This window comes from Engraulis encrasicolus, chromosome 2 (genome assembly GCF_034702125.1).
Source record: "Engraulis encrasicolus isolate BLACKSEA-1 chromosome 2, IST_EnEncr_1.0, whole genome shotgun sequence".
In the NCBI taxonomy this organism is placed as follows: Eukaryota; Metazoa; Chordata; class Actinopteri; order Clupeiformes; family Engraulidae; genus Engraulis; species Engraulis encrasicolus.
In genome coordinates, this window is record NC_085858.1 from 16,643,245 (window position 1) to 16,659,031 (window position 15,787).

At 42.1% G+C, this 15,787-nt stretch overlaps 1 protein-coding gene across 1 annotated transcript; it reads left to right on the plus strand.

The window, feature by feature from the left end:
- The first annotated feature begins 18 nt into the window (after nucleotides 1-18).
- On the plus strand, nucleotides 19-14,141 carry slc35b1 (solute carrier family 35 member B1). The gene is made up of 9 exons (XM_063223429.1): nucleotides 19-1,090; nucleotides 1,899-2,002; nucleotides 2,300-2,430; nucleotides 3,192-3,222; nucleotides 4,661-4,821; nucleotides 7,682-7,808; nucleotides 8,368-8,474; nucleotides 9,062-9,215; nucleotides 12,083-14,141. The coding sequence occupies exons 1-9, from the start codon at nucleotides 969-971 to the stop codon at nucleotides 12,127-12,129; spliced, it is 984 nt and encodes a 327-aa protein (XP_063079499.1). The 5' UTR covers nucleotides 19-968; the 3' UTR covers nucleotides 12,130-14,141.
- The last annotated feature ends 1,646 nt before the right edge of the window (nucleotides 14,142-15,787 follow it).

Here is a 15,787-nt window from a genome sequence, read left to right on the forward strand (position 1 = left end):
TTTCTTCTACCCACGTGTACATGTCTGAAGCACCACCCCTTTCCATTGACTGGCTACATTTGGCTCTATCTGGACCAATACAAATTCTCCACATCCTAGCACGAGGAAAGGTAAGCGCCAGTTTAAAAGAAAGACCCTTTGTTTGAGTAGTCTTGTCAGAATGCCATACTGGAACGAAAGTTAAACAGTTTAGTTTTTTGTTAGACATCATTTTATGTGAGTCGACTTCATCAAGTCTACATCTTAATTTCTCGACCACTTGCAGTGGCAGACTGGGGAACTCTTCAATCAGTTGCAGAAACATAATAGTAGGCAGTGATACAATGAAGCTACCACCACTAGAATGAAAGGCATCAAAAATCCCCATTTCTGTGTGATGTTTTGTACGACTGGCTTTGCCACCGGAGGATGAGAAGTAGTTAGATCAGCCATTTTTAATTACAAGGTTTCCTCTTGTGTGTTCAAATTTGGGCATATACGAAACCGATCTGGCAGGCACATTCGGAGGAATTCCTTTGCTTTGGTCCTTCCTGTCCACACTGCGCGGACTGACGTTTCCTCTTGTGAAAACATCAAGTTGCAGCTGAATGGAATCACAGACGTATTCTATGAAAACTAGAACTTCACAAAAGGAGTAGGAGCTAGACATAGGACAATGGAGGGAAACATCCGACAATCCATTTTAATCTGCCAATAATTCTGACTATGAGAACGGAGTGTCAATCGGCTAGCTGAGCTAATGTGCACAAGAAAGCCTGATTCTTTAGGAAGAAGACATTCGGACATTCAAAGCTGTCACTGGAACAGATAGTATTGCCACACACTCATCTGGTCACCTTCTTGGGGTGCCAAACGGAATCATCATTTCCGGACTTGTGACAGCGGGGATAGTGGAGCGAGACGTGGGTATCAGGGGCCAGGGGAGCGGAGCTGTGTCTGTGCCTATACCCGCAGTAATAGACGACAGCATGGCCACGAAAAAAGGAGACGGGAAGTCAGCGCTGTTGCAGAATGAAAGACTGCGCTTCATCGTCTGTTTCTGTGGAGTTTTTGTGTGTTACTTCTACTACGGGATACTCCAAGAGACAATGTAAGTTTACTACGCTTTAGCGCTGTTGCTACTAGCGAGAACAGAAGTGAGAGTAAAGACACGTCAAGGTTCCCTGAATGAATTACTGAATCTAGCTTTTCTGAAATCGTATGCAAGCCCACGTATCGTCGTTTTTTGTGTACCTAGTCAACACTTATTGATAATCTGCTTGCAGTTATGGGTGTATTTCTTGACTTTTTGTTCACGGGCATTTGTTTCAACATAGGCCTAGCCTAGTAGCTGAGTATGAATGGGATATTTTGTGAGTGAGGCGAATTAGCTAATGTTAGCATGCTGAGCTACTCATTCAGGCAATGTGTCTGTGTACAGTGGACTATAGGCTGACTAGATTATTAGTTGATTATCGATATATGCATGTCTGTTGGAGCTTTTCTGTATATTTTTCTTTGTACTTTCTATGCACATTGCTTCGGTCCTGGTGACTTTTGACATATAACTTAGGCTGCTATAGTGAGTGAGCATATGCTTCTGTCTCAAATGTCACCGTTCCGACAACGAATGACAGCTCCAGTGTCACCCTAGCTGTTACTGCTCCTTGATGGTTTGGCCTAGTTTTTCTTATCGTGCATATTGTGTGTGAGTGAGTGCGTGAGAGACTGTAAGGGGAGACAGTATGGGGGCTTTTTGTGCAGCTTTTTATTTTTTATTCAAGTTGGTTAGTAGGCTACCTTGTCTGAAAATGAACTTGAGAATACTTCACTGACTTTTCTTGTTCACTCACTGAGTCATAATTCATCATTCATAATTCATAACAGCATTGTTTGTAAACATGTTGGTTTCCTTTCAGCACGCGAGGAGAGTATGGGCACGGAGAGACAAAGGAGAAGTTTCGCTTTGCCACCACACTGGTCTTCATCCAGTGCATCATCAATGCAGCATTTGCCTTTGCCTGTAAGTATGATTTTTCTGACCACAGGTAGGCCTACTGTGTTTCCATTTTCACACACTGCAATAGAATTGACACCCCTGTTTCTGTGTGCAATACAATAATGCGCACAAGGAGATGCCTTAACAAATCTCACATGTGGACTAAATGAATTTAACACAAAACACACATGGTTTCGAACCGATCCTTTCAATTATGTTGCAAATGCATGTCAATTAATTAATATGATCATTGTCTTAACCAGTTGCTATATTGCTTACCCCAGTATACTCACCCACTCATCGATTCTCTACCCGTTTTAGTGATTCAGTTCTTTGACAGATCCAGGCACGACCTTACAAAGAGCTGGCTCTATGGGGCGTGCTCCCTGTCTTACCTGGGTGCCATGGTGTCCAGCAACTCAGCGCTCCAGTATGTCAATTACCCCACGCAGGTAACTATTTGCCTTTGGCTCGCACAGTAATGCAGATGGCTTAGTTAGGATGGCTTAGTTTAGGGGAATGGCGGATGTTGGTCCATGCTTTGTTTTTTTATTGCTGAATGCAGCGCAATTTCACAGTTATACGTTTATCTAGGCAGCTCTTTTAGTGCTGATTGCAGTGCCATCTCGACTGTACTGTCCTCAGAGATGTATAGAGTAGGAGTACTTTGAGGGGTGTCATTATAACACTAGTAGTATGATATTACACGTTAGAGCTACATAACATCATATTACTAGTGTTGTAATTACATTCATAACTTGTGTCACTACTTTTGTTATTTCCACTTCTACGTCTGACTGTATTGTCATCAGGCAGCTCTGTTTGAAGGCAAAGGAGGCGGGTAAGGTGTAATGCAGAGAAAGGAGATGCAGCCACAGCCAAAGCATCAACCAAAGTTTCCAGATTCCCTTTAGCCAAAAGAGGAAAAGCTATGTTGTGTAGTTCACAGAATATGTCCACCCTCCAGGACACAACTATCGATGGAGAAAAGCCAGACCATACTTCATTGCAAAGACAAAGTAATGAACGCCACAAAAAAAAACAAAAAACAGTTGACCTGGTTACGATGTAATCGATATACGGGATGAGTCGTGTTCTTTTCTAAGCGTTCATAACATCCACAAATATGCTCTATGTCTACGCTTTTCTTTTTTGTAGTTGATTTCTAAGTAAGCGTCCTTTGTCTTGTCCTTTTTCTTGTTTATGTTTCAAGGTGCTGGGGAAATCCTGCAAGCCCATCCCAGGTAAGGGATGCTCACAATACCACAAACAGCAATTTCTGATGTTATTATTACCTTGGCTTAAGCGGCTATTAAGTCTCTTTACCCAATGATATACACATTGTAGAGTTTTGTCAAACTGGGCATGCAATAGACTTGCTCCACTGCAATGCCCTTTGGCAAGGAATATTTGCTGAATCTAGTATAGAGCCTATTACATTATGGCAATAGAATACCATGGCATTCAATTCTTCATTGTCATGGAGTATTATACAAGCCTGGTGGAACAACTATATCTCTCTTTCTCTTGGTCAATAATGGTTTGTCTTTTCAGAAGTCTGCACTATTACTTGGTACTATTTCTCAGTATGATATTTCCCAGAATCTATGTGCCAGAACTGCATGTCCTCATTTACAGTGCTCGTGTCTGACCAGACAAACAAAACCTTGATAACCTATGACTTCCATATCGCCACAGTTTTTCATGTGTCTATGCGTCTCATAACGTAGTCAGAGAACTTTGGAATCAGAAGTGTGCTGCATTATTTGTACAATTTTCCATTCTTTAATCGAGTTTTTTTAGTTCTGTACTATTTGCACTGGGATGACTGTGTGCGCATGTGTCTGGATGAGCCATCAGACAGTTGGTTAACCATATGTACATACAGTATATAGCACAAGCTTATCGTGTCAGATAAGTCAGCCAGTGCAAACACACCATCAGTATGCCTGTTTCTCTCTCTCTCTCTCTCTCTCTCTCTCTCTCTCTCTCTCTCTCTCTCTCTCTCGCGCTCTCTCTCTCTCTCTCTCTCAATCTCTGAGGCTCACTTAGTACTTAGTACATTTGTTCACATGCTTATAGGGCCCACTTGAAAAAGAGGCAACTGCCTCAATGTGATTACCCTTGTAAAATAAAGGAGAAATTAAAAAAATATCTGATACTGTAGCCAGTCACACATGTCATATTTTGTTATTACTGTACATGAAAAGGTATTGGATTTAATTGAGCCATTTGGTTGTGTGTTATTTGAGGGCAGCTGTGGTCTAATGCTTAGGGAGGTGGTCTTATAATCAAGGTTGAAGTTTCAAATCCCACCCTTTATTCTCTCTGCACCTTCATCCATGACTGAAGTGTCTTTGAGCAAGGCACCTAAACCCACATTGCTCCAGGGATTGTAACCACAAAATAACTGTAAGTCACTTTTGATAGAAGCTAGTTAAGTGTAGTGTAATGTAATCAGGGCTCTAAATTAACACCAGCCAACTGGCTAAATGTTGGTGAAACTTCAGTTTGGGTGGGAGAAAAGACCAACTTACTAGCCACTTTGACCCATTAGTAAAGTGTGTGTTTGGCTAGTAAGATTAACATCTACGAACCATTTTGGCTGGTGATGGAAAAAAAGTTAATTTAGAGCATTGTATGTAATGTAATGTAATGTCATGTAATTTGTGTCCTGACCAGTGATGATCCTGGGGGTGACCATCTTGAGGAAGAGGTATCCCATGGCCAAGTACCTGTGTGTGGTGCTCATCGTGACCGGGGTGGCCCTCTTCCTCTACAAGCCCAACAAGGGAGCCGCCAGTGTGGACGACCACCTCTTTGGCTTTGGGGAGATGCTCCTGGTGAGAATGAGCTTCAGTTCATGGATGCTTTGTTTCATTTAGGAGAAAAAAAAAACAAATGTCCACATTTTCTCTCGAACACGCACGCACGCACGCGCACACACCAGTGTGGCCGACAACGTCTTTGTCTTTGGGGAGATGCTCCTGGTGAGACTGGCCCTTTGTTCTTAGTGTGCGTGCACATGCATTTTAGTAAATGAAGCACAAATTGTAAACAAGAGATCACTGACCATAATTGCTGCTTGAGTGAAGAATGCCCTCTTCAACTCAAACACGGACACACACACACACACACACACACACACACACACACACACACACACACACACACACACACACACACACACACACACACACACACACATGTCTACTCACTCACCCACGCTCTCTCTCTTTCTCACTCACTCATTCACTCACTCACTCACTCACCTAAATAGAATAGGGAAGGTGCATGATACAGCAGTGAAAGACATGACAAATGATGATCTTTAGTATTCTCTCCTGAGGACGCATGACACCTGTTACTTGGTGGAGCTGCTTTTTGCTGCGCTGGTAAAAAAAAAATAAAAATCACACACAGACTCACATACACACACACAGACACACACACACACAAGATGAATCAGAGAGCTTTCAGGTCTCAGCTCCTGCTAATTACCACAGAGTTGGACAGTTGCGTTGTCATGTTTGGTTAGTCATCATTAGCGCTGGAAACGGGGCCGTCACTACCTCGACGCCCTACTTTTACCCTTGAGGCAGCCATTTGTCTGTAAACAGTAAACGTAAAAGCATTTCCCAGGCAGCGCAGCATGCATGTTCAAAGGAAGGGATGGTCAAGGCTCTTTTTACTGTAATAGCGGAGCAGTGGGGATGTTATGTAAGGCATTATGCCTTTGAAGACAAAAGAGAGGCATTATGTATTCAGCGTTTTTTTTTTAATTTATTTTTTTAAATAACAATCTCTTTGTAGTGCACGCTTCTCTCTCTAATACCATAGTAGTCACTTAGCCGCAGTGACAGAGCCATTTGGAAACATGGTGCATGGAAGTAACAACATTGTGTGAGTGGTAAAAGCAGACTATAGTAAATGTTGGTCAACTGATTTCACTATTACTATTGTATATTCGTTCCAACTTTTAAGGTGAAAGACAATGAAACATTACCTAGCATGATTTTAACTGTAGACCCATAACTCCCTAGCCTAGAAAAAAACATGCTGCTTTGCACAATTGTTCTGATCTGAAAGACAGCATGGATTCTATCTCTCAGCGACGGTACCAGATCTTGGGCTACAATCAGAGAGGGGGCTTAGCGGTGGACAGGTGATGACTGCAGCTTGTTTAAATAGATACAACTGACACAATTGGCTATGGGCTACGACGTCTATGCCAAATGACCCATTCGTAATACCCAATAAACGGCCATGGGCAATCGGCAACCACACCTTGACCTTTCCTACAAGAAATTGCATAGGTAGCCACCAGACTATCTCAATTGGGAGATCGTCTGGTGTTAACCAGCCAAATAAGTCCCCATATTCAAATCCCGCAGCTAACTACCCCAACCGAACGTGAGTGACTGCATACACAGTATAGTTTCACTTATTTACAGACATCAGAAAGAACTCCAAGAAAGGCAAACCGAACATCCGGTCAGTCAGCAAGATTCTTTTTTTTTTCCTCCGTGGGGGAACTTTGAAGATTTTGAGATGCAGCGGGTGAGAGTGAAGCCCGCCCTGGTTCCATCTGTCGGACAGCCCCAGCCATATGCCGCTCCCCCTCTCCTCTGAAATTGAAAGGCCGGACACAGCTGCCTGGCGCTCTCAAACCTTTGGTGTACCACACTGAAAATGAGACTCGGGGTTTCTAGACACACATAGACACATACAGTACTCGGACTGAAAGTGAGAGTCCGGTCACTTGATGTACATAAACGCACACACACACACTGTTAAGAAGGAACTATAGCAGCTGAGCTGTTAAAAATGAATGTAAGGGTACTTTTTGAAGGATTCTGAGTCAGTTAGTGCTTTAGACATAGTTGAAGTAATAGCCTCACTTATTGGACCCAGTATAAAAGTCCCTTCTAGACCTGAGGTTGTTTCCCCCTATCTCCCTTTCTGTCACACCTCCTGTCTCTGCCGACTTTATTTTCAAATTAAAAGTTTTGAGAGGTCCAGGAAAGGCAAGTGAGACGGTAAGATGGATGGTGGCGAAGATGGTGAGTCATCTCAGAATCCTGATGTTATATTGATTGTCCGGTTTAGATTAGTTTTTTGTTTGTTTTTCTTGTGCCTCCCATTGTTGATTGATTTATTGATTGGTTGTCTTTGTCTTCTATTTGAAATCGCTGTATGGGATGGACTTTTTTGTTCTTAGCTCAGATACTTAAATGTACCATCCGTCTTGCTCCGGACCATATCTGAAAGTCCAGAATCCTATTGTGTCCTGTTTTTTTAAAAATGTTTTACAATTTGTGTTAAATTTTCTGGTTGGAATTTTCTGTGAATTTGAGAGATGTGTTTAAAACTCTATCTGAAACAAGAATTTTAACTGAATTTTCAGACTTAAAAGCAACAGAAAATCTACCAAAGTTTGAAGATAAATGGTGTGTGGACAAGAGACTCTGTGCACTTCAGGATGGTAGTGCATTTATTTTCAAGTGGGAATGATGCTGTGAAGGAGAGAGTTCCTTCCTTCTCGCACTGCGTGCAAGGTGTCAATTTCTATGGAGCGTAGTGTACCCTTTTAACCAGTGGCACAATTCAAAATAAATAGGGGGTTAAAATATCTCTCTCTCTCTCCCTCTCTCTCTCTCTCTCTCTCTCTCTCTCTCTCTCTTTCTCTCCGTCTCATTGCAGCTGATGTCTCTGACGCTGGATGGGCTGACTGGCGTGGCGCAGGACCACATGAAGGCTCGTTTCCAGACTGGACCCTACCACATGATGCTCAACGTCAACCTGTGGTCTATCTTGGTGCTTGGCCTAGGTGAGGCTATTAGAGAGGGCATTTAATTAGCTTCACTTCATCTAGTTCTATGCCATGCTCAAGCAGTTAAGGAATTGGACGCACAGCCGACGGGTTATGGGGTCCCTTGGTGAAGCCCGATTGTGTGTTCTGTTGCGTCTTGCTTACAAAGACCAGCATAAATAGGTTTGTTTACTTGTTTATAGGTAGGATTTGTTCTTAACTTGAGCCACACTAACACAGACGTCTTTGCCATCATTTCTTGAAATGAATTCTGGTAATCCTGGTGGAACTGCAGGTTTCTCATGTGTCGTAATGACTCTTGTGCTTATTCCTTCATTTCTTCACCAGGGGGCAGCACAATTCCATGTTACATTTTGTCTAGTTAGTCTGTCCTGACTACCCCCAAAGAACAAAGGGAGGAGGGAGGGAGGGAAGGAAGGAAGTGAGATCAAAATGAATAGATGGATGAAACCACAGTGGGAAGACAGCCTGATAGACACACTTGAGGGCTTTGAATATCAAAAGGAGGCTGTTTCCATGTTGTCTATTTTGGTTTGTGTGTTGTGGTGTGTCTCAGGGGTGCTGTGGACTGGTGAGATCTGGGACTTTCTGGCTTTTACTGATCGTTATCCTGGCATCATCTGGAACATCGGACTGTTCGGACTGACAAGTGCACTGGGCCAGGTGTGTGTGTGTGTGTCTGTGTGTGTGTGTCTGTGTGTATACTGTGTATGTACAGTATGTGCATGGTAATAATGTACGTAATGATTTAGTCATTTCATGCATACTGCGGAACTCGCATCCTGTAACTGTCTATGTACAATGTACACAGTACGTTCATATGCATGCAACGCATAAATGATAAATAAATGCATGCATGCAAACATGCCACTCTTTGCCATCCGTCACAATTTTGCTGATGACACCAGCTATAATTAAGTATTCTGCCGTACAAAGGCAGAAAGAATGCAGTAACTACATATTTTGTCAAAACTGTTTTAGACTGCTAGTTTAGACTGAAAATGGTCTTAATAACACATCCATCGTCTTGCGACAAAGCCTTATGGTCCAAATGTGTTCCATTTTAGAGTTATTGCTTTGTCAAATTTGCAGTGACTACAATATCCAACCTAATCCTAATACTTTGAAGGTCTTTTTCTCAGTTTTAATGTTGGTGTAGTAACTGTCCTTTGCCTTTGTAGGATAGTATTGCTTGTTAAGCAACACAGTCTGACCTTCCTCTTCCTCGTCCTCTTCCTCCTCTGTGTCAGACCTTCATCTTCATGACTGTGGTGTACTTTGGACCTCTGACCTGCTCCATCGTCACTACCACCAGGAAGTTCTTCACCATCCTGGGCTCCGTGCTGCTCTTTGGCAACGTCATGTCCAGCATGCAGTGGGTCGGCACCGTCCTGGTGTTCATGGGTAAGAGCGGAGGAGATTAACCTGTGAAGACTGCCATTCAGCCAGCTCATGGACGCTAGTTAAATGGGCTAGTTAAAAGTGTTGGCCGCAGAATTTCCGTTAGTCAAGGTGGTGGGGGGTTAGCTGGTGGAATTGCTTGAAGAAGGTCAGTAGACCAAAACGTTGCAGTAAACCATGCAAATGTGAACAGTGTGCGGGAGCTTTGCTTTGGGGTTAGCTGGTGGCAAAGACGCTTCTCAACATCGGATGGGCTATGTTGGAAAGTTTTATATGAAATGTGTTTTATATGGAAAAGTTTTATTTGAAAATCCCTGAAAGTAGACCATATTTGGTGATGCCACTTGAGAAATTACATTCTCACCACAAAATCTTTATCTTGGGTCATTCCATGTCAATTCACATGATTCCCTAGAATCTCCCCAGGTGACCCTCTCCGATTTAACCGATATCTCACATACAGGTACCTTTTGATGTCAATTGAAAGAATACCAAGTATTAGCACCCTACGTCTAACGGTTGCGGAGATGAAGCCCTCCAAAGTTGGGGTGCCATGCCCACTTTTCAAGCCTGTGAATTGCATACAAAATTTACAAGCAGATTTTGACACCTCTGTTTTTATTTTGAAGGAAGATACAGGCCTAAAAATCACCACGGCCCCTCAATATGACCCTGTCTACCAGATGATGTGCTTACAAATAGCACGCCTTGATTATTTTTGGCTATATTAAGCCTTAAAAACTGAGTTTGTGGAAAACGTGAAGAAGAGTCTTGCCATTTTGGGGTTCCAGATCTTGGGAACTATGTATGCTTTGGGAGTTATAATTGATTTTCCATCATATTTGGGAACTGTGCAGTGTATTCCAAAAAAATTAGGGCGCTCAGACTTTAAATGATAGAATCGGAGGGACTCATAAACAGCTTTTGAACAAAATGACCTTACAGTACCCTCTACTTCAGGCCTCAAATTAACCATGTGGGCACTTGATGACAGGAACCCCCTTTTAACCCCATGTACAGTAGCACTGTATCATACATTCAAGCTTGGAAAAACTTTGTTTTTCAAAGTTTTTCGTATTAATCTTGGCCTTCAAAGTATATGTTTTTCTCTATATCTTATCACAGTGTCTGTTTTGTCTGCTGCCATCTGCTGGTCTAAAAAAGCAACAACAGCGTAATGTAAGAAAACAAAAGGGGCTGGAAAATCTTGCCCATAATATACCAAAAAAGCACTGTAATTATACAGTATATTGCTATATACTAATTATGATGCTATATACTAAGCATGATGAATATTTCTAGTTTAAATTTCCTAAGTGTGACTGCTTAATGCTCAATCATGATGCCAATCCCAATATGGCCTCGACCCTGCACTACATTTCTACCATGGGGGTGGGGGTGTCCTGGTAGAAATGTAATCATGATTGAGCATTCTGCGTAATGCTTGTTAAAATCATAATTAATATATAGCAATATACTGTAGAATTGAAGTCCTTTATTGGTAGCCTAGCGAGCTTAACCCCTAGGGGCGTCTAGATTTCTAGGCTACTTTATTGGTAAATTATGGCCAAGATTTTCCAGACCCTTTTGCTTCCTTACATTATGCTGTTGTTACGTTTTTTGACCAGCAGATGGCAGCAGACAAAACAGACACTGTGATAAGACATAGACAAAAACATAAACTTTGAAGGCCAAGGTTAATATGAAGAACTTTGAAAAACAAAGTTTTTCCAAGCTTGAATGTTTGATACAGTGCTACTGTACATGGGGTTAAAAGGGCGTTCCAGTTATCAAGTGCCCACATGGTTAATTTGAGACCTGAAGTAGAGGGTACCATGAGGTCATTTTGTCCAAAAGCTGTTTTTGAGTCCCTCCAATTCCATCATTAAAAAGTCTGAGTGGCCTAATTTTTTTGGAATACACTGTACAGTTCCCAAATATGATGGAAAATCAATTATAACTCCCAAAGCATACATAGTTTCCAAGATCTGGAACCCCAAAATGGCAAGACTCTTCACGACGCTTTTCACAAACTCAGTTTTTAAGGCTTAATATAGCCAAACATAATCAAGGCATGCTATTTGTGAGTACATCATCTGGTAGACAGGGTCATATTGAGGGGCCATGGTGATGTTTAGGCCTGTATCTTCCTTCAAACTAAAGCCAGAGGTGTCAAAATCTGCTTGTAAATTTTGTATGCAATTCACAGGCTTGAAAAGTGGGCATGGCACCCCAACTTTGGAGGGCTTCATCTCCGCAACCGTTAGACGTAGGGTGCTAATACTTGGTATTCTTTCAGTTGACATCAAAAGGTACCTGTATGTGAGATATCGGGTAAATCGGAGAGGGTCATGTGGGGAAGGCGTGTGAATTGACATGGAATGACCCTCTTTTCAAAGGGCCTAGTCATGGTGGTTTTGTTGTCAAGGTGGTGCTTGGTTAAACCTGTACATATGATGGAGTGACCGTTACTAGGCTTGTGGTTGTTTTCTGATTGGCATACCAATGAGTCTGGCTCTCTGGTGTAGTGGTCAGAGCCCCAGTGTGGTACCCCAAAAGGTCTGGGTTTGCCCCATTGGGGCAACTCCACTCCCCTTAGCTCCTCTACAGAGGGCAACTGGACTCCCTTTTGGTTCTTGAGGATGTTTCACCTCTCATTGTGTCAGAAGTGAAATTTTCAAGGTCAAAAAAGTCATTTTCTTATAACCCAACTCATTTGACTGGCCAGAAGGTTGTTTTGTTTGGTACTCTATTTCCATTTGTCATTATATTGTCATCGTCATTATATTATTATATTATATCATTATATAATTATATTAAATGTAATGGCTACTATTCACGTTGTTTCTTTCATCTTCTTTGTTCTGCAGGTCTTGGACTGGATGCAAAATATGGCAAGGGCCCCAAAAAGCACTAACACAGCACAGCTGGAGTCTAAGGAGATTGTTCTGGTGTGTGTGTGTGTGTGTGTGTGTGTGTGTGTGTGTGTGTGTGTGTGTGTGTGTGTGTGTGTGTGTGTGTGTGTGTGTGTGTGTGTGTGTGTGTGTGTGTGTGTGTGTGTGTGTGTGTGTGTGTGTGTGTGTGTGTGTGCACGAGAGGTAGTGTGTAAACCTCTATGTATGTATGTGTGTGTGTGTGTGAGAGGGGGAGAGTAGGAGAGAGAACATGTGCAATGGACTGATAGACAGCCAATCCAGTCTGTCTGCCTTCTGCTGAATAACATGTAGCCATGCTCCATGGAAACGGCAACTACGTAGATTTCATTGAACTGAAAGGAATAAAGTCCTGCAGCTGTTTCCTGTCAATCGGAATCGGAACCCTCCTCACACCTACTGCACCATTCTCCCTGCCCTCTCAGCAAGGGCACATTTTCATCTCACTCAAAACACGACCAGCCAGTCAAGGAGTCCATCTCTTATTGTGTGATGCAGAGGCCATCTCAATATCTGTCCTCGAACCGTTTCCTCTGGCCTACGGCTTCGTACCTCTGTCCCCCACATCCTCCCCCTGTGAAGGAAACAGAGGAAAGAATCGAAGGAGGATGGAGGAATCAGGCAGGACATTACATTATACTACATTATACCTAGCTGGTGCTCGTATCCACAGCAAATTACAGTTATTGACAGGGCATTGTTTACAGTCCCTAAAGCATTATGGGGGCTCCAGCCCTGGATTGCAGGTGTAAGGAGAGTTGAGGTGTGGAATTCAAACCTGCAACCCTCTGATCTAAAGCCCATCTCCTTAACCACTAGATCACATGCAGGCCCGCTTCTACAGCATCTTGCCTCCCTCCTCGTCTCCTCTTGCGCTCTTGTGATTTCAGATGTCCTCACGAGGCCAGAGGAAACAATTGGAGGAAAAATAGCTATGCGTTCTCACTGACTGGCCTTGCATGGTAATGGACAAGCTGTTCACTTCTTGGTCAATCTCATAGTTTATTCGAATGCCTTGTGTAGGTCAACGCAATGGCTAACAGTTTGAAAGCTAGAAATTATTCATCCAACTGCTAACCATGTATTGTGTCAGGCAGCCTTAGGATCTTAGCAATGAAGCAAGAGATTCATCCACTCTTGCTTGAATATACCAAATCTCATACTGTATCAGCAAATATTTGTTCTGTCCATGTGTGTTTATGGACCGTTTTTTATAGCACTATGAAATCTGTTATCATTGAACAAAGAGATCTTTAACTGTACACAGAGGTATTTGCTGCCATCATAACTTTTTAAATATACAGGTATATTTCTCAAATATTTTAAATGACCTTCCTTTACACAAGTCTCATGTACAGAGTTACGCATGAAATATACGGCCCTGTCTTTACTGTTGCATTCTCTTCATACTCTGCTACACAAGTTCTAAAGCACACAGACCACCATGTCTCTATTTCTCTGAATGTGTGTGTTTGTGAGCGTGCTTGATCTGCTGTTTAATGCCTGACCAGCGATATGTATAATGTTTTTTCTTTAATTTATCTCATGTGGAATTGTAGTCTAGTCAGTTCAAACAGGATGCGCTATGAATTGTTGTAATTCACAACATAGTTTACTCATGGACATGATAGTGTTCAATTAGTCATTGCTTTTCAAGACCTCTGTCTGCGTCTTTGTTCTTACAAAAATATAAAACTGAACAGATCCCTGACGTTTATTTTTTTATACTGTTTTTAATAGATCTGCCCTGTCCATTTGAAAAATGCAAACCCCCCACCCCACCCCCAACTGTATTCTTTTCTTTAATAAGTTCAGTAAGAGGGACTATACTGGTTTTGAAAAGGGAATCAAGAGAACATGTGTTATGGTTCCTCTATGTATGTATGCCTGAGCATTTCAGTTTCACATCTTGCCAAAAACATTGTAGAGATCTATATGCCAGCAGCATCCAGCCTCTGTCAGCCTCCTAACATTAAACAGAGATTGGACAAGCGTCCTCCTTGTGTGTGTCATTTCTTGTCAGCATTATGTAACAGTGTCTAGGCGACAGGATATTATTGCACTGCGCCTAATTGGCAAGGCATAGCTGTAACCTGGATGATGCGGTGCAACCTTCAGGGTCTTATGAAGGTATTTGGGGGCTCCCTTTTCTCGTCAAACTATTGGGGAGAGGTCCACCTCAAGAGGGATTTTTGATGGCAGTATTATTGCACTTTTTGGTTAGTGAATTTAATAATAATAATAATTGTATTTGTATAGCACTGTGTCATACAAGGCATGTAACTCAAAGTGCTTAACAAATGGGGATGGGAATGGGAATTTAAGGAGTCTTCGCCTCACTGAAGTTGTCATTGCTGTCATTTGAATACAAGTTCATAACCAGTTGATACCAGGGAGCCCTAGGCAATGGCCAAAGGTACATCCCATTGTCCAAACTCCCGTCCTCGACTTCCGCTTGTGGACTTGTGCTTTGCTGACGCCCCGCCTCTGTGGAGAAAACAAATTTCCCCCACTGTCAGCCTAGACACAACAAGTTTTGGGGGACATTTTCCCCATTAGACATCGCGATTGCAAATGAGAAAAATACCTTCGATCTCGCACAAGTGGAATTCGAAGGTATTTTTCTCATTTGCAATCGGGATGTCGAATGGGGAAAATGTCCTGCAAATTTTAATTTAATTTAAACTTCTATCTTCAATGATGTCTTGCCACGTCTTCATGAGGCTACAAGGACAAGGGAGGACGGGAGTTTTGATAATGGCATGCACCCATAGTGTGCTTGCCTGGTTGACAGACCTGGCAACCTTAATAGCAACATCAATAATGTTTGTTTTTTTTTCAACTTTATTTTTCCCCCAAATTGAAACAAGGTGGCAGGCATTCCTGAATTCACCTTATGACATGTTGCGGTCACTAATAAAGCATGTTTTGGAGGAGTGGAATGTCTGTGAGAGGTGATGAGTCTTCCGCTTCTGTATCCTGGATGGTGACAAAATAGGAAATAAGTGTTCTTTGACATCAGGACAGTCTTTGGGAGACCAGTGACTTGTTAGAATTCTGGTGTCACTTTTAATAGGCTATTAGCAGCCTTAATGCACTATAAACAACCTTCCATTTGTTTGATTTCTTCTCATCTTTTTTGTAAGAATTTATGTTAAGAAAGTTAATGGCCCATTCCTAGCACAAATTAGAAATCTGGAGAAACTAATAAGAGCTGGTGGAAGACGATCCACAAACTACGCTGGGGAAACACGATACTCCCATCGTGACTTGGACATTGGCAGAAAAGTTGGGCAGACCCAGAGAACAGTATAGGCCTATGATTTATCTTTAATGCATTTCCAAAATGACAGATTCGCCTCCTCAACAACGCCTCTGTTCTGTGGTATAAAGAACATTTTGTCTGTTGTATATGAAATGGCTTGTCATATTCCTTCACATATTTTACCTTGACACTGAATGAAGGGTGCCATTGCTGAAAGCAAAAAGGAGGGGTTTTTTGTCAGACAGAAGTGGAAACCCTAATCTACTCTGCAAACAGCAAAAGGTTTAAAAATGGATACCACAAACGTGTCACAGATTAAACCTTTAAAGATCTCTGCGTGTTTGAAATTTAAATAAAAGAAAATGCATCACTGGGTA

Bases quoted from the DNA above. Each gene is read 5' to 3' on its own strand.
- slc35b1 (XM_063223429.1), top strand. From the start codon at position 969: ATGGCCACGAAAAAAGGAGACGGGAAGTCAGCGCTGTTGCAGAATGAA. The intron at 2,003-2,299 runs GTAAGTATGATT...TACCCGTTTTAG, and splicing joins TGCAGCATTTGCCTTTGCCT to TGATTCAGTTCTTTGACAGA. The intron at 9,216-12,082 runs GTAAGAGCGGAG...TTTGTTCTGCAG, and splicing joins CACCGTCCTGGTGTTCATGG to GTCTTGGACTGGATGCAAAA.